The sequence below is a fragment of the Caenorhabditis briggsae genome, assembly GCF_000004555.2.
Source record: "Caenorhabditis briggsae complete genome, chrII, whole genome shotgun sequence".
In the NCBI taxonomy this organism is placed as follows: Eukaryota; Metazoa; Nematoda; class Chromadorea; order Rhabditida; family Rhabditidae; genus Caenorhabditis; species Caenorhabditis briggsae.
This window is the reverse complement of record NC_013486.2, coordinates 7,484,413-7,503,020: the sequence shown is the minus strand read 5'-3', so window position 1 is coordinate 7,503,020 and position 18,608 is coordinate 7,484,413. Positions and strand designations below refer to the sequence as shown.

At 38.1% G+C, this 18,608-nt stretch overlaps 5 protein-coding genes across 5 annotated transcripts; 4 read left to right on the top strand and 1 right to left on the bottom strand.

Annotated features, from left to right (window-relative positions):
- Positions 1–4,708: 4,708 nt before the first annotated feature.
- Cbr-pqn-47 lies at positions 4,709–8,784 on the top strand (the record flags this gene model as incomplete). Its single annotated transcript, XM_045242284.1, has 10 exons — positions 4,709–4,733; positions 5,182–5,184; positions 5,514–5,719; positions 5,967–6,262; positions 6,298–6,595; positions 6,643–8,058; positions 8,107–8,354; positions 8,401–8,521; positions 8,570–8,714; positions 8,765–8,784. 10 exons carry the CDS (start codon positions 4,709–4,711, stop codon positions 8,782–8,784), a joined length of 2,778 nt encoding a protein of 925 aa, XP_045092126.1.
- A 2,217-nt stretch (positions 8,785–11,001) lies between these two features.
- On the top strand, positions 11,002–11,665 carry CBG03090 (the record flags this gene model as incomplete). Its single annotated transcript, XM_002631233.1, has 2 exons — positions 11,002–11,034; positions 11,147–11,665. The coding sequence occupies 2 exons, from the start codon at positions 11,002–11,004 to the stop codon at positions 11,663–11,665; spliced, it is 552 nt and encodes a 183-aa protein (XP_002631279.1).
- An 83-nt stretch (positions 11,666–11,748) lies between these two features.
- Positions 11,749–12,515, bottom strand: CBG25566 (the record flags this gene model as incomplete). The annotated part of the gene is made up of 2 exons (XM_045242283.1): positions 11,749–12,203; positions 12,443–12,515. 2 exons carry the CDS (start codon positions 12,513–12,515, stop codon positions 11,749–11,751), a joined length of 528 nt encoding a protein of 175 aa, XP_045098105.1.
- A 1,145-nt stretch (positions 12,516–13,660) lies between these two features.
- On the top strand, positions 13,661–15,258 carry Cbr-clec-61.1 (the record flags this gene model as incomplete). The annotated part of the gene is made up of 6 exons (XM_002631234.1): positions 13,661–13,706; positions 13,758–13,906; positions 14,107–14,420; positions 14,464–14,858; positions 14,906–15,018; positions 15,064–15,258. 6 exons carry the CDS (start codon positions 13,661–13,663, stop codon positions 15,256–15,258), a joined length of 1,212 nt encoding a protein of 403 aa, XP_002631280.1.
- A 1,110-nt stretch (positions 15,259–16,368) lies between these two features.
- Positions 16,369–18,590, top strand: CBG03093 (the record flags this gene model as incomplete). The annotated part of the gene is made up of 4 exons (XM_045242282.1): positions 16,369–16,507; positions 16,559–16,675; positions 16,720–16,809; positions 18,493–18,590. The coding sequence occupies 4 exons, from the start codon at positions 16,369–16,371 to the stop codon at positions 18,588–18,590; spliced, it is 444 nt and encodes a 147-aa protein (XP_045092125.1).
- Positions 18,591–18,608: the final 18 nt, after the last annotated feature.

Genomic DNA, 18,608 nt, shown 5'->3' with positions numbered 1-18,608 from the left:
TTCATATTCAGATATTTGGGAACTCGGTAATCCGAAGGATCAGTAATTCATTCTAGCTTTTCGATTAAAATCTCCCTTTCCATCCCTCTAATCTTTCCATTTTTGGAGTGGAAACGCTCCAAGAAAAGCTATTTCCCTGATTGTTTACCAACTGCCACCATGTTTTCTATTAGAGACTCGTAAAAAAATCTCCATGGATACCCACTTCTTTTCTATTCTCGGTCAGTGAAAAACCAACAAAAACTTGGTCATCGGACTTCTTTTGCGATAAAGTAATCGGTGAAAATATGCAGGTCACCGAAAGGTTTTTTATCAGAACATGGAATCTTTTAACGGAAAGTGTTCTTTTCAAGGTTTTTGATGACCTCTCTTTGATTTTTTGTCTGAAGATTTGGAAAAGAGATACAGCCGTGATGGTGGTCGTTGTAAAAAGTGATGTCTTTGAAATAGATTTCGGTTACGCAATTCCCAGATGTGATTTTTCTGGAGGATACCAGTTCAGGTTGTCTCGTTTTTTATTCCGGACAAGAAGAAAAGGTTTTGTACTTATCATTCCATTGATTATGAAAAATTAACTACATTGTAAAGTTTGTTCTCAACATGATATAATAGTCGGATCTTCCTGTCCTCATGCTCAAAACAACTCCTGCAGTTCATTTTAATTGTTATTGACACATGAAATTACTATAACCTTATTCTTTGCATCAATTAAATCGAGAGTCCGAATATATCCATCTCACTAAAACATACACAAATAATGCATCCATTATTTCCATCTTCTTCCACTAATCGCCATTGCCACCCATACGAGTTGACCTCGACCGAGAATACGAATTGAGATAGAGAAACGGGGGCGAACGAAAAAAATGGGGAGATTCTGCTGCAGGAAATTCGAGCGGCGCCCCCGTCCGACGGCCGTCTCTCGACTCTCAAGGTTACTACCATTCCACCGTCTTCTTTTCCTTTTTTGCTATCCCGACAATCATCCTCATCGTCACCGATTTTTTATTAGGAACCCCGGCCCTTTATGTCATTCCATCCAGTCCAAATCCTCTCAGTACGAATCAAGCGTTAAATTTCAAATTTGTAGTCACAAATTTGTAGTCATAAAATTTGTAGTCCGAAAAGCATCGCAGTGCATAAAGCCATCTTGTGAATGATAAACTTTATTTGAGTCCAGTATAGGATAAGAAATATTGTATATTCAGAAGTGTTCATAAATTCATGAACTAGAAATGACATGGAAAGGTGGTATAGGACATCTTCTCTTTCATTTTCTCTAATTCAGAGGTTTTTTATTGAAGAAACTATGATGATGAACATGCGCTTACCGTATTTCCTCTAATAGAATACCACCCAACATTGAGCTCAAATATCACCATTCCTGCGAAAGATATCAAAAGTCTATTAACTGATAAATTATTTATCTTAATATCACCAAATTTTTATCAGTTGGCAAGTTTTTGATATCTTTCATAAGACCCGAGATAATTGAGTTCAAAGTTGACCGATTAGCTGGGCTTCTAGGATGCGATCTTCAAACATAAAAGTTTCAAAAAAGGTTGCTAACCTGGACTTCAAAATATCCGTTAAATATTCAGAAATGTCAAATCCTCAGTTTCCAATTAAAGCTGATTTCATAGCTTTCAGCTAAAAAGGGCAGTTGAAATTTCGGTTCAACCACAAGGTTATGTCATTCCAAATTCATTTCAAGCATGATAAAAATTTACATTTCTGCTTCTGAAAAGTACAAATTCTAACTTGCAAACATTTACAATTATCGTAAACACTCTAAAAGAGTGCTACCCCGACCGTCAATTTTGAACCCATTTGTCTCATTACCTGTAAAGGATATTCAAAAAAATACCAATTGCCAAAATTTTCATCATAATTTTAAAAATATTTTGTTAGTAAATCACTTTTTGATATCTTCACAGGAAATGAGATATATGGGCTCAAATTTGATGAACACTCTATAAAAGTGTTTACGGTATACTGACGTCATCTCATTTACAGCTCTTTAAGCCAAAAACCTTCTAAATACGAATTTCTTATCTGTTTCTTTTGATTCAATGATCTCAGAAAGCTACAACTTGCGCAATCCTCCAAAGACCGATGCTTGACCAGACGTAATCATCCGATCTTCTAGGTCAATATGACATTTCACAATATGACACAGTCATATTTTCGTTACAACCAGGTCATCATTATTCATTGCTTCCGACCATTTCCTTCCCATCCATCGAAATTACTCCAGAACCATTCGCCATTTCCAAAATCAATCTTCCTCCCCCCATGCCAGGCCAACTGTCCTCAATTTTTCATGAACCAAGTGTGTCCGCATGTGTTTCATTTCCTTTGTCCTCTGGAGGCATTTGCCCTCCTAGAATGAATTCAAATTCAAATTCAAATACTATCCGACTTCCTCTCATTACAATAAAACCAAAGAATGGCCCCCGGAAAAAAATAGTCATATTCCATCCCCGTATGTCCACATGAGGGAACGTTTTTCGGGTTTTTCGACTCATAATCGGCCGGAAGAGAGTGTATGAAGCATGAGGAGGATGCAGACAACCATCTGGCTCTTTCTACCTCTTCCTTCCTCGCACTTTTTTATTCTATTTATTGTATTTATGAACGGACTAGGAGGAGAAGTGCGCTCTTTTCTTCTTTCTCTTCTCCTCCTTCTTCTTCTTCCTCTTCCCGTGTCCTCGGTACTCTACAGTTAGTAGAGACGAGAATAGAGACGATTGTAGGTCAAGGGAGGTCATTGTTGGTTTACGAGTTCGCCCTCTCCTGATTTTTCTCTCTTTTTCTAAAATTATCTTCTACTGATGATTCATTATCAACCTATATACCCCTTTAACCTTATTAACCTATTTGTTAATGATAATTTCTGATTGCTCAGTTTTAAAGGTTAAATTAGGGTTAGGGTTCGCACCAGCTACTATGATGACTATACGAAATGTTGCGAAAGCTTTAGCTCCGCCCATTTTTCTATCCCAGGGCTCTCATGAAACATCTCAACCCGCCAATTTCCTCCAATTTCATTCCCATAATTTCAAAAGTTTTTGTTATCAGTTTTCGTAGTGTCAGCAGGTGCTGGTCACTCTTTAAATGTTGTGTATTCTCTCTTCTCTGATAGCAAAGAAAACGTCTGCTGTGTTCGCGCCGTTCTTCACTCCGTCGTCCCCACCCAACCGATTATATTTTCCATTTCCTCTTCCTGAGTCTCCGCGCTCATCGTCAACAAAATATTTTTATTAGTTGAACAACTATTTTCTCTGCCCATCATCTGCGAATTGTGTCAACTGGTACTGGTGAGCCAAGAACATCTGGAATAGAGCGAGATATAGGTCCCGCCCATGAGGCCATTTTTGTTCTAAAAAGGAACGTGGGAGTCAGATGAAACCTGAGCCGTGTTTGTCAGTGCTTTTGGGAAAAGGATGCCAAAATTCCTTGACTCTCAATGCCCGGACTGAATGTCAATTAGTTTTATAAATCTGGTCAACTTTAAAATTATCACAATCCCAACTTTTCTGATTGAATATTCATAGGAATCACAAGACCCAAAACAATCGAGGTTTTCTAAAATCCAGATAGATAGAGCTTACTGCAAGTAACCCACTAACTTGTTCTAATATCCTATAGATACCGTAGACACTCCAATAGATTGCCACCCAGAGCTTCAACTTTGAGGTCATGTATCTCATTTCCTGTGAAAGATATGAAAATGTGGTCAACTGAAGAAATGTTTATCAAAATACCACCAAAATTATATCAGTGGACAACTTTTTGATATCTTTCACAGGTACCGAGATAAATTGGCTCAAAGTTGAAAGTTACTGGTGGTGTTCTATTAGAGTGTTTACGGTATTCTAAAAAACATTCTCGGCATTTTCAATCTTACTGTAGTTTTCCACTTCTCCTTCTTCTTCTTCTTACCAAAAATTTGTTAGTTCTCTAACTTTTCCCTTATTGTTCCCTTCCTCACCGAAAAACCTCTTATTGTGCTTCCTCCGTTCCTAGTTGTGATACCATGTTTGCTCATACGCAAGGTGGCATTCGTTTCCTCTTTTCCCACTTCGTTTTTCTCCTAAAAAATGTCTTCTTGTTCCCTATGCCGCGCGCCATAACGCAAGCATCGTAGTAAGGGAGAAACATTTAAAAAATTGAGAGAGCGAACTGAGCGCTCTCTTCTCCCTGGTTTTTCGGCGTCCGTCATCGTCGTCCCACATTTCGGAGACGCAGACACATTGGCGTGGCTAGCGGTGCCAGGCTGGACCCCGCTCGGGTGCCGACCCCCCACCTAACACCCGACTCTGCCGTCTCTACATCCTCCATAATGTCTTCCGACGTTCTCTCGTTTCTCGGCGAGTACGAGACAAGCGTTGAGCGACACAGACATAGACTGAGCGTTTTTTTGCTGCTGACGCTGGCTGCAGCCGTGGAGGCCATCTTGCTCCGCGTATGAGGAGTGTGTCTACTACCCCGCTAACCTACTTTTAACTTTTTGGCCTAAATTTAGATTTTTTGAATTTCTCTGAAATTATCTCTGAAATATTCTATCTGAACCTTTTATGAATCTTTTTTTTTTGAACCTGCACCATCTGAATCCTAAATCGCAATATTTTCAGAAACCTTACAATACCAGAGAACAGAAAGCAGTTGGAATCAAGCCAAGTTGTACGCGCTTCCAACTGCGATAATGTCAAACTCGGACCTCTTGAAAAGTAAGTTCTTAAAATAACTATTCTCGTATTCTTTACTTCACTACCGTAATCATAGTTTTATAATGTATAGATCCCACAGTTCTAATCTCGGATCAGCTGACTTGGTGCCCTAGATTATCAATGTCTAGTTGACGAGATTCCCAGACCAGAGACCATTATTTTTGGGAGTGGGATTGTCGTGCTTTGAGTCCTAGAGCAATTGTTGTGAAATCGTGAAATCCTTTCTACAATTTAGGCTATATCTTTCGTTACTAATGGACATATATAAATTCCTCATATTGGTTCAAAATTCATCAAATTATTGCACTTTTAATCTCAACGTCTTTGATAAGGTTATCTAGGTTACTGTAACTTTTGTCAATACACTTTCATGGTTCCCTGTAGGATGTATACATCTACAAAATAGGTTTGTCTTGGTCATTCAAAGATAGAAACTTGCCATTTCAAGTCCGCCATCATCAGAAAATGTCCACTCTCTCTTCGTCTTGTCCTTCGTTTCATTTTTCTTCTGATTCCTATCTTCTTCCCTCAATCATCTTGTCTATGCCTCTTCGTCTTATATACTCTCTTTGCCTCCTATCTACTCCCGCTCTCTTAAAAAGTGCATCTTTTTTGCTTACTCTCCTTCTTCCTCCTTCCACATTCTCCCAGCATCAACTAAGTTTTCCCTTTTCCTCCGCCCTCTTTTTTCCTGTTCTGATAATCCTTAGTCTTAGTTTTTTGGAGCATTCTAGATGACGTGATCCATTCTGAATCTCAACCATTTTTTAATATTTTTAGGCGAGTTTGACCTGCCCAGCAGTGACAACTTCAATCTGATGCAGTACCTGGGAGCCACGGAGGCCGGGTACGATACGAACGAAGAGGATGGGTCGATGGTGTCGCCGACTTCTTCCGCCGGAAGCATGAACCAACAACAGATGCATCGTCAGAATCCAAACTTTCAAGTGAGTTTCAAAAAAAAAGAAGATAGAAGAGGAACAAACGTTCTTGTTACGTAATTGACAAATTGATAGATGATTTGATTGAAGATGAAGAAAGAAAAAGAGAAAGGAAGGAAGATAAAGAGAACTAACAGAAATCAAAAAGCCTTGAGAATTGAATAGAAAGACGGAAAAGAAAATCTAACCTTGAAGACAAGATTTCACTTCATAATGTCTAGGTATTTCTTTGCACAAGATGACAGAGTATATTCTCGATTCCTATTTAAACCAAACTGAAAAAAAAATTCAGAACCGACGACTTCCGGACTCTCCACCAATGACCGATCTTTGTGGTAATGCTTCCACAACATCCTCCTCATCCCATCACTCTGATCCAATGTTCTCTCCAAACGAATTCAACAACTACAGTGGAGCGAACAACAATAACAATCCATCAATGATTCTGGGTGTTCATGATATGGCTCAGCAGCAACAACGTGGCAACATGATGACATCTCAACAAGTGCTTCAACAACAACGACAACAGCAACAACAACAGCAAAATGGACAGAACTACTGGAATCAGAACAATGGACAGCAAACTCCGTTACCCCAATTGACACTGTTCAATATTCTTCAAGACAGTGGAATGTCGAGTCCAGCTTTGGATATGCCACGAAAGAGAGTCGAATGGATACGCCATGTGAGACTCCACGGAATATAACAAGCTTCTCTGGATTGGATGGATTCCCGGATGAGAACTACAGTCACCAACAAGCGATTCGATTCTCAAAGTTCCAAGAAGAGCAATGGAATCCACTCTATGACATCAATGGAGTCGTTTTGCAACAACTCCAAGTCCACGTAGTTGCTGATAAAGGATTCAACTACAGTAATACTGATAATTGTTTCGTCAATCAGAAGAAGAACCACTTCCAGGTACTGTTTTTAGTTTCACTAGTCTCTTTTCAAAAATACGATTTCAGGTATCTGTCAATGTTGAAGCCTCTGACATCATGCCGCCACACTATGTATTCTTCAACAACCGCCACGTCAGGATTCGTGACTTTAAGTTGGCCTTCAGTGGTGTCAAAGCTGAGATGACGACTTCTGAAATCACAATTCGCCAATCTCGTGCCGACCGTAAACCACATCCACATACTCCTGTTCTCTTCGAGATCCAGGAACGACGAATGACCAAAGTCTGTGTGCCACGTCTTCATTTCTCGGAGACCACACTCAACAATCAACGAAAGAACTTCCGTCCAAACCCAGAGCAGAGATACTTCTTGCTGGTTGTTCGGTTATTTGCCAGCATTGATGATGACAATAGTGTGCTCATTCAGTCATATGCATCTGAGAAGGTCATCGTGCGAGCAACGAATCCAGGAAGTTTCGATCCTCCAGATTCGGATGTTGCCTGGCAGAGAAACGGACACACCCTCTGTACTCCAGGAAATGTCGCCATTGGAACTGATCGTCAAGCTGAGACTGCTCGTTTGACTGTTGCTGGAGACATCTACTGCAGTGGACGAGTGATCAATCCATCTGATATTCGTCTGAAGGAAGGAATATCCGAGAAGGAAACCGCCGAGGCTATTGAGAATCTTCTGAAGCTTCGCGTCGTTGATTATAGATACAAAGATGAAGTTGCCAATGTTTGGGGGCTCGATGAGCAACAAAGACAACGTACCGGATTGATTGCTCAAGAACTCCAAGCAGTTCTTCCGGATGCCGTCCGCGATATTGGAGATTATTTGACGATCGACGAAGGGCGAGTCTTCTACGAAACAGTTATGGCTACCCAACAATTGTGCCGAATGACAGGAGACTTGGATAACAAGATCGACGAGAAAGTAGCTGAGATCAGTAAGCGGCTATCTGAATATGCAATCCGCAAGAAACTTGCTAGTTCAATGGGATCCAATTTGAATGGAGACAACAAGAGTCTCTCGTATTCAAGATGCTCACTGACCTCAACAGCAACCAATGCCACGTCACAACAATCCAGGAGACAGCGAAACAAGAAGAGCAAACTCATGAAACAAGCCGAATCCTGTGGAAACCGTTTGAGCCAAGGAACCGTTGTCACTTTGGTTTCCATCATGGCCGCATGCCTTCTTGCAATGTCTGCTCTCTATATTCTCGACTGGCACAACAGAAACTATGGATACCATCAACATCATGACCCAACCTCCTCCAAGAGTGAAGTTGCCAACCTCGTCGTACCTTGTAAGTCAATTGAAGTAACAATTAAGATTTTGAAAAAATTGATTAAAGCTGTCTACATGCAACCAGATGCCTTAATATTACTCGAAAAATGCTACACTCCCTCTTGTAAAACGTATTGCTGTACTGATGCGCCGCCGATTGTTGAAGACACTGGAGCCATTGCAACACATGTAAGTCTCTTGAGCTATTTTTCGAAAATCAAATTAATCCATTTCCAGGGCCTTCATGATGACGCAGCAGTAGCACCTTCTGAGCCAGTAAACAGAACGAATGCCATCTCAAAAATGCCTGTACCCGATCATATTTCGTTTGGAACTGGAGTTGAAATCAAGATTCCAATGTTGAATGTGACTCTCGATCAACGCTATTGTATCGATAAGAGCTGCAACAAGAAGCGAGGAGTCTTCAATATCTATGTTCCAGTCTCCAAGTTCATGTCAGATGCTTCTCTAGAAATTGAGATAAAGTTTGTTTTAGAAGAACAGAACATATTTAAAATATAAAAATTCCAGCATTCCAAAAAATAAAGTCATCGGAAACTGTGGAGCTCTTCACCAATCAGATTTCAACCACAAGTATTGTCCATTCAGCAAGAAACAACAAACCGAGTCCCCGGTTCCGACTTCAAAAAGAGTAAGTTTCTGAAGAGCTAGCCAGAAATTCTAAAACAAAAAATTTCAGCTCTTCGATAATATTTATGAAATCTCCGCTGGCTCGTACGTTCAATCCGCCTACCGGTATCGTGTCGGATATTCGACTGAAAGCTGCTTTACTGATGAGGCAAATGGATCTTACGAGGAGTACAATTTGATCTTCTACCGTACCTGTAAGTTGATTTTTCATAGGGTTTTAGAAACCAAATTTTTCCATTTTCAGGCATACTATCATCTTCATAAACCTCTATCATTTCCTTTTTTCTTCTTTTTTTCCTTTTTTTCCAAGTCCATGGCAGTTGCAATTCCCAATTTTTTTCAAAGATGTCCCCCCTTCCCAAATGGTCTTTTCGTTTCTTTCAAATTGATTTTCTCTTGTCTTTTTCTTCAATTTTTTCTCACCACCATCTCTGATAATTAAGTTCCCTCCTCAAAACAATCTCATCCACACCTTCAGCATTTTATATGAATTCTCTTCTCTGTCTTAACAACCCGGTCATCTCGTGTATACTTCTGTTTCCCGTTAAGCCAAAAATCCCGTTCCGTTCCCGAATTTTGTCAAGTTTTAAATTTAAAATCTGTATTTATTTCTTCCATCTCCACCAACCACTATACCCAGTTTTACCTCACCCATCCGTTTGTTGTTCTCTTCTTCTCATGGATTCCATCAACCCCCCCCCCTTCCCCGCCAATATGTAAAAATGTTGAGTAATCAGGACAAACCTCCGTATAAATCTACGTCGACAACCCAATTCTTTCTGCTCTGGAATCTTCTGAAAACTATGAACTTGTACCCCTGTGAAAATCCATCAAAATCGCAGCTTCCAAACCACAAAAACCACCCAAAGACCTCTCGTAACAATTCATGAAAGATATCGATAGGTACATTTTTTCATGTTCATACTTATATATATATATATACACATTTCTTCTCTTTTTCTGTCCACAAAAAGCCCCTTTCTCCCTATTTATTTCGTTGATCCGAATCCAGAGTTTTTCCCGTTTGCAAGATTTTTCCGAAAATCTTTTCTTGTCTCCACCCCGTTTAATAAACTGATTCAAATCATTTCAAACAAGGATATGCATGTGAAAAAAAACAGAATCAGAATTCATGAAATATCAGATACAATTTAAAAAAAATTATAGAAAAATGTGGTATTGTTTTCTGGTAAGAACTTGGAATTTAGACAAAACAATCAGAAGGGAAAATGGCGCGAATTCAGCAAAATTTCAAAAGTGTGTTAGTTGAAAAAGTCCCTACAAAAGTACTTCAAAACGTTGTAATTTTAGTGAAATTTTCAGAATTTAATCAGCAAGACTAGAACTTTATTTTTGTAGCTGTCAACTTTTTGAAAAAATTTGGTCCTGTGGAGATATGAACTTGTTTTAAAAATTGAAAATTTGAGATTTTAAAGCGAGTTTTCGAGACAACAAACAAACATTTTTAGACCTTTTTAGGTATTTCAACTGTGTTTGAAGATCCTTTTTCGATTCTTCCGGATTTTCCGTCTTAAATCAAACGGAACAGTGTTTGTAAAGGTTACTGTAGATTACTGTAGAAAACCAATTTAATTGTATTTTTGTTGAAAACGCAATCACGTCAAAGTGCAGATAAAAGTTTGTTGGCAAAAACTACAGTATACAAGGAATACAACAATCTACAGTAATCCTCACGAACATCGTCCCGTCGAATTTCAGACAAATACCGGGAAAATCAAAAAAGAATCTTTTATTATAGCTGAAAAAACCAAAACAGGTCTAAGAAATTTGCAAAAAAATCTAAGAAAATTTCAGTTCTTCCTTCGAAAATTCGCGGAATAAAATCGCGATTTTCAAGACTACAAACTACAAAAATCCTCCACGAAAAAGTTTTCAACTGTAGTGCATTCTAAAAATTTCAGATAAATGGAATACTGTACTGGTTTTTCATACTATTAAACCTAATCTTCTTTCCCTCTCTAAAGCAAAAATAGGCTGTAAATCGAATGTCAAAATAATGAATTCTAACTTCTGCTCGAAATGAAAATCCAGCCAAACATCGGTGACTTCCGAGTGTAATGTACTTCAGAATTGAAATCAATCAAATTAAAATGAAACGATGACCCCTACTCGTTTTTCTCTAATTTTTTTTAGATGTCTCTTTCCCGAAGAAAAACAAGTCATATGTCTCTTTTTCAGACTGTTAACGCCCCATGTATCTGCAATTTTTTTTCATAACTATTTTTAAGTTTTAATTTTATGTGTTTTCAATTTTTCGGTAGTTAGAATAAAAGCCTAGAATCATGAAAACAGAGTAGGAAATGTTACCATCTGATTCGATAATTCGTATAATAAGGAAGTGACAGTCATCTGTCTACACTCTGTCTAATTGTTCCGAATTTGATTTTTAGTCTATCGTTCTGATTTATATACTTAACAAGCGATCTATTTTCTAGGTCTATTTCTCAAGTTATACTGAAAATGGGAAAGATTTCTTTGGTTCAGCCTCTCCCAGTAAGTCTATTAGATTCTCATTGTGACTGACTTCATTTTCCTAATCATAGAATCGAGTATTTTGCTCAACTTTGCTTACAAGGTGGCGAATTCTGAAATCTCTTTTTTTCAGATTTACAATACCGAAGAAAAAATGAAGAAAATGGCAATATCTCCAATATCTCCCGCTGAAATGTGCGCTGATTTAGAAGAGCAAATGGAGATAAAAGAAGAGGAAGAGGAGGACAAAAAAGCAGAAAAAGAATCGAGTCGGGTACCAAAAATAGTGTTGGTTATCACTATCCCTTATCTGGTGATTCTTCCATTATTCTCCAAGAATCTTCATGATTGGTACACAACTTCTCTTCTATGTCTCTTCATTTGTTTCACTTTGGATCTTGTGGCAATCGCTGTCAAGTTCTACGCCGTTCTTCGACCGTTGTCTTCTCTAGAAGCTACATCACTCACAGCTATGCTTCTTTTTTATGCCAAGTATATTTTTCTGAAATATCAGTCTCCATTGTCTTATTCTCTATTTTCCATATTCTTTTTAATCATTTTACCTGCGTATTACCGTTGTTTCTTATTGTTAAAACTGAAAACTCCCCACAAGAAGATGTTTAAGGCTATGGTAGAAGACGACTTCTATTGAGAAAAATAAATTATTTAATGTTTTTTTTTATTCAACAAATGATTCATTTAAACAGGTCCCACATCGTAATACAATCCAAGATTCTAATTGTGATGAATTATTTCAGTCAAATATATCTCTTCACTGATTTGTTGTAGGTACTTGGAGATGGGGAACATAGTAAAAATTCTGAGCATTGAGACACTTGCTAGATAGTAGAGATACCAAGTCTGAGCGGGGATCTTATCCATCAATGGGTAAGAGGATACAATATGATAGGCGATGTAATTGTAACTGAAGCCCCAGATCATACACTCGGCAACCAGCATTGTTCGGACAAGTCTGATCGATTTGTGAAAAATAGCGTAGAAAGACATCATTTGGACAGAATGGAAAACAAGGAAGAAAATGATGGTGTTCAATTCTTTGAAGTCAATGATTGGAATGTAGAGGATGGATGCGATCGCAGTAAGAAGGTAGAAAACATTTATCACACGGAAGCAGCAATATCTTGGCTCGGCAACCGGGTTATGTGGGTAGATCTCGATGCCACACGATACTAAAAAGATAATTAGTATTAATTAGTTCATCACAAAAATAATGAGAATCACAGGGTTCGAACTACTGTGGCACGCTGTTGCACTCTAATGAGAAGGAGCGTGGCAGATTTCAGGCTGATGGAACAAATAAACTTCCAGCGGACACTCTCCTTCTTATTAGAGCGCATCCTCACACCACAGTATCGAACTCTGTTACCACCAGCTCTATTTGAATTATTTAATTACGTTTCCAACTTACCAGTGTTCACTTCATACTTGTCCAGTATTTCCGGTTGAACGTGTACATGGCTGAACTCGTGAAGAGTCGCCATCTCCGATTCCAGTAGATAGAAATAAGACTGACTGAATGCTTGTCGTTCCTCTTTTATCGCTTTTGGTCTTTATGCGAATTGTGCGAATCCCACCTGGCGAAAAATGGAGAGAAATCAGGCCAAGAGCAGAGACTGTAGAGAACAACCAAAAAAAGAATAGAGGAACGAAAGGGGAGAGAACGGAATAATAAATATTCCAGCAAGAAAAAAGGAAATGGTTTATGATACCTGGTCTTTTACCAAGAAATGTATAAATGTATGAATGGTTTTCTGTTGGTTGGGAAGGAAGTTCAATAGATATTTTTTAATGAACAAAGCGTTTGAAAAGAATGTTAGGTAACGTAGAGCCTCGATGAAGGAAGGTATCAGCAGAGCAGTTCATTGTTCCTGGAGCCTGTAATCGTTGTGATAATAGTTAAAACCATCATTTTAAGAATATCAGTATTTCAAACTTCATTACTTGGCATATTGATAATTCCTTCAGAAAGCCTGACATGTATTGAGCTGGTACGGTACAAAGTGAACCTGTTTGAAACAACCAGAAGCAAATACCGTAAAACCTGTATCAGAAGGGCCCCTTTAATAGAGGGGCAGCCTCAGAATTGTGTTGTTTAAAATTAACAATTTTTGTACTTTTTCGATGAAAAATATTCCTGGAATTGTATAATATTACAGAAATATGTTGAACCACTGTGTTTTGCAAATAAAATTGCCCAATTTTTATGAAATTTATAAGTTTTAGCGAATTTCGAACGAGAATTTACCGTACTTTTTAACGAAAAACTTCGGCAAAATGGCAGGAAAAGTAGAAGGGCCCTCGGGAGGTACCCTCGACCAATAGAAGGACCAGCCCTTCTAGTAAAGGTGTTACGGTACATACTAGAATAGAAGGATGAGTCATACTGACCAAAACTCCCATACTTGTTCATGACTCTCTACATTTTTTGATTTTTGCGGAATTTCGATTTCCCACATTTAAAGAGAAATTTTCGAAATAAGAGTATAATCGCCTGGGGCGTCACTTCTTCCTGACCCACCGGTTTATGTGTGCATCTTCGTCTTGAAATGATAACGAAAATGCGTAAAAGAATTCAACAATAATACATTAACGTAATTTGTTTGTGACAACCAGTACCTTCTTCAAAATGACCTCAAAAAAGTTTTTGCTCTCTTTCCTCATTGGATTCATTTGTAAGTAACGGCAACTTGAAAAAAAGGTATAGCGAACCGTAAAATTTACAGTATGCCTCGGGATCCCAGTGATTCAAGCATCAAGCTGCAAAGATTCATATGTGGATCGTGTATGTGGAGAGGATCAGACAAATCTATGGTTGGATATTGTCTGTGTTGTGGATAATTCAGTTGGAATGACCAATGCCGGTCTTGCATCTGTAAGTTGTTGGTAACGTTGGTGTATTTTTTCTATCTTTTCTTGGTTATCTTTTCTAGCTAAAAAGTAATTTGACATAATGTTTCTTAATCTGTTTTCTTGATTCATTACTCTTCTCATTGGCTCTGAAATATGTTTTTTTCAGTTAAAGAGAGGAAGATTGAATTTTTTCAAATACAAAAAAAACAGGAATGCTTTTAGGTGGCCGCCTCGATTTCATCACTGTTTGTTGATGGCCAACAACTGGGAATTCAACCAAACAATCCTAGAACCACAAGAATAGGAATCGTAACTTATAACCAAGAAGCACAGGTCGTTGCCGATTTAAACAACTTCACTTCGGTTGACGAACTCACGAACAAAGTATACAGTATCCTGAATAAAGTATCGACTTCACAAGATTCCTACTTGCATTCTGGATTAGAAGCAGCGAATGACCTTCTGGAACAACAAAGTTTCAATACTGCAAGAGGACATTATCAAAAATTGGTTATTGTATACACATCTGAATACAAGTTAGTTCATTTTAGCGAACTAAAATAATTTGTCCTTTTTTAGAGGGACCGGACCACAGGATCCACTTCCATTGGCTATGCGTATGAAGCAAACCGTTTCAATTGCTACAGTCGCTTACGGTCAAGATGATATTCTTGGATTTCTTGCTGAACTTACGAAAATAGCCACACCCGGATACAACTTCACCAATGAAAACGGAGAGAACACTATTTCCGAATTGAGATCAACCATGCTCCAAGTCAATTGTTACTGTCCAAATGGGTGGTTTCAAATGCGGCAGAGCTATGCAAATGAGAATTCCTTCGAGTACGGTGTCTGCCTGCTTCCAGTCACAATTCAAGCCACGTGGCTTGCATCGAAATTCTCATGCAGAAACCACTGGAACAAAGCATATCTGGTAAACGAATATACTCAGACGAAACATGATTATGTTCTCCGTGAGTACGAGTTTTCCTATTTTAGAAATCATGTTGCATTATTTCAGAAGTAGTTAGGAATAACACTGCATTCAAACAGCCATACACATACTTCATCGGACTATCGTATGTGAATGGAAACTGGCAATGGGAACAGCCGGATGGAATGGATCCAATTGTGGTATTTTCTACTGGTAGATAATGAATAAATACTTTTTTTATTCAGGTTCAAAACTGGAATGACTGGAATCCCGGATTCCCTACTGCTTCATCCACAGCGACGGTTGGAGTGAATGTCCAAACATCACCATCGTCAATGTCGACAGGATGGCAAAATACGAGAAAAGATTTGGCGAGTATGTATGTCTGTGAAGTTGCTTCGTGTGATTCCACGAATTATTGTACTGCTGAAGACATTTAGAAAATATTATTCATGTATGTACACTTATATGCACCTAAAATAAACATTGATATGCTTTGATTTGATTTTTTAAATTGAATTTTGAAACAGGAATCAAAACATAACACCTCACAGGAGACGATAAAAGCGCCGACAAGAGTGTTCCTTCCGATTCAATTATTGTTTTTTTTGTTCATGTTTTTTCCGTTCAGAATGCTTCTCACTTTTTATGCCAAGTTTACAAAACCAGCAGAACCCAAGACTTCAGTAACTTTTTACAGTTCTTCAAAATAGTTTTAACCTCAGGCGTCGCCGGTTACTTTTGGCCGGAGCTTGGTCAGATTCCGGCAAAGACATTGTGGGAAGCCGACCAAGATCCGACAAATTACCGGCCAACTTTCGACCTCTTAACACGCAGCGCCTTCAAATTCCGGCCAAAATCTGGCCATTGTCCGTCACACTGCTGTCAGTGGGCAGCTTCTGACCAAAATTTGACCAAAATCCGTCCAAAAGCCGAACCCCCTCTCAACTTCCGTCCAGAAGTTGCAAGCCGACAGCCGAGACTATCAATTTGCTAGTGTATCGAAACAGGAACATTTTTACAAGGGGCGGTAAAAATATTATCAGAAAAATTACAGTATCCCACGAGTTTCACAGTTTTTCAGACGTAAGGAGTCTCCCTTCTATGACAGTACACCTGCCTGTTTTTTTTTAATTTGTTACCTTTTCTCTCAACCATTCCCGATTCATCATTTGGATTCATTTTCTTTCAGAAGTGGTAAAAAACTAAGATCAAATGTCTAACTACAATACAACTGACTATCGGAACAAATAATCCGAGTGCAAAGGTTTCTTATCATTCAAAATTTGATTTACGACTTCCGAACAGGAGGTACTTATGCATGTTGCTTTTCAATTCTTTTCCTTTTTTGTGGTTTTCCGATTGGAAATTTTTGAACTAGTTTCTTGAAAGTTTACCTGTTTTCAGATTCGTTTTGATTACTTTAGAGTATTTTTGTTCTGTCAAAACCCTTGGAAGGACAGAATGCCGTTTTTTAACCTGTACCATTCAAATATGTTTAACTATGTGATATAATTGTTTCCAGTCAATTAATCAGATCTACTAGCAAAATGGATTCCGATTCAATACCAGAACTATCTTATATAGTCTGCCGGAATCTCCATTTCTTCATTCCAGCGTTTTCATTGTTCATAATCGAAATCGGAATATCCAGTTATCAGATACAGTATCAAGAAGCCCTCACTTTAAGTAGGTACCAGTTGGCTTTAAGTAGGCGCCCGTTCATTTTGATATTTCCAGATTATTCCACACTTATTCTCATTTTGTTATTAGTCTCCATGCCATTATCTGTTTTCAATCCTCCAGTATGGTTCACATTATACATGACAACTTTTATCCACATGCTTTATTTCAAAGGTGGGACACATTATCTTTTTTTTGGTCGTTCAAATATTTTTCAGAGCTTTATATGTTTTCTTTGGGTGCAACAATGATGATGTTCATGTCAATTTTTTATCACGAGGCGACAAGAATCAGGACAAAAACAAAAGGTTCGAATAACCAAAAAAATGGGCCAAAATTGAAAACCTCCTAGATCGACTTCTATCTTCAATCACCGACATTTGAATTCGCTTGCTACTGGTTTCCTTCAATACTTGCTGCAAATACCGTATGCCAACTAATGGAGTGCCCCGCAAACCGTCAACTTCGAGCCCAAATATATCATTTTCTGTGAAAGATATCAAAAAGTAGTCAACAGACAAAATCTTTACTAAAATATCTAAAAAGTTTTGTCAGTTAATAACTTTCTGATAACTTTCACAAAAACAGAAATAAATTGGCTCAACGTTTAAAGTTAGGCGGTCATCCTATTAGAGGGTGTACGGTATTAAAACTTTGGTGTTTAAATTGAACAGTTCCTTGTGGTGCACATGTAATTTTCAACTAATGAAAATGTTTACTTTTTGAATTTTCTCCATAAACCGCTATCAGTGATGTGTCCTATTACATACCACAGGAAGTAGAAGAAACATGAAACCAATACGTGTGATATTATCACTAGAGTCTTCTAAAAAAGTACAAAGAATGAAGATTTCCATGGTCTAACTGTATTGAAAATTTTGGGTTCTTGAATTAAAAGGGTATTTCGATTAGAGGGGTTATTTTCCGTATGATCGCTGAGGGGGGCATCTCTATTGGAGGGACATAGTTTTTTGACGAAACTTTTTCCTACTAAACGTCCATCAACAATTTCTTTATAGCAAAACAAAACACCTATAATTCAGGCAAAAACCAACAAAATTCAGTTCATCGCCGTGCGGCTACAGTAATTTAGCAAAGGGGTCCTGCAAAGGGCACTTCAATTAGTGGGATCCTTCACTTTCATGGGCCCTTCTAATACAGGTTTACACTGTAGTTTTAGACAATAGTCTGAAACTTGCTTTCCTGGGCATTGGACAGAAAAGGGCAACGTTGGAAATCTAAGAATTTGAGGATCTTGTTGCTGTCGATAATTTTCAATCGTTTGTGAAAAGTTCTAAAATTTCAGAAGGTTTACTTTTTGTTGAATCTCAATGACTCACAAACAAAGTCAAAATATTCAATTTAAAGGTATTCCGATTTTTTTCAATTTTAAAATTAACAAGTTAAAGTTCCACTAAAATAGCAGTTGAAATGGGAGTCATGAGGTCACAGCACTCTCGCATTGCAAAATTTTGAAACAGTATCAGTTTCGAAATGTAATCTAATAATTCGAAAATCTTCGCTGTAAAATGTGTGCGACTTAAACAACGAAAAATTGTTATCAGCGTTGTTGACATCGCTCATGAGTTCGAAATGGCGCCGGCAGAAAAAAAAACGGCGGAAGAGTAGATAAAATTTATGTACCGATCCTCAAAAGAAATTCCATTAACTTGAAATTTTAATAACATAATACGATTCCGGGTGTGGCACTTCGCGAAAGACACAAAAGTCTGGTAAAGATTTCAGGAATTTCCGTGGGCGTGGTGGAGGATGCGGGAAACATAGAGGAATTAGGCTAAACACAAAAGTATCATCTTCCTTGATTATCAGTAACTTTTTCATGGAAAGACACAAAAGCTATTCGTATATAAAGGTTGGTGATAACTGATGCAGCATCTTCACAATATGAAGTTGTTCGGTTTTTTAGTATTTATTGGAGTTTATTGTAAGTGTTATGAAACATTTCTTCTCAAAATTTCTAATTTTTTCAGTTGTTATGGTCAACATTATACAACAGATAGCCCTCCAGCATATTACGATAGAAGATGTGGAGAAGATCTGGGGAACCTGTGGCTCGATGTGGTGGTAGTGGTTGACAATTCGAAAG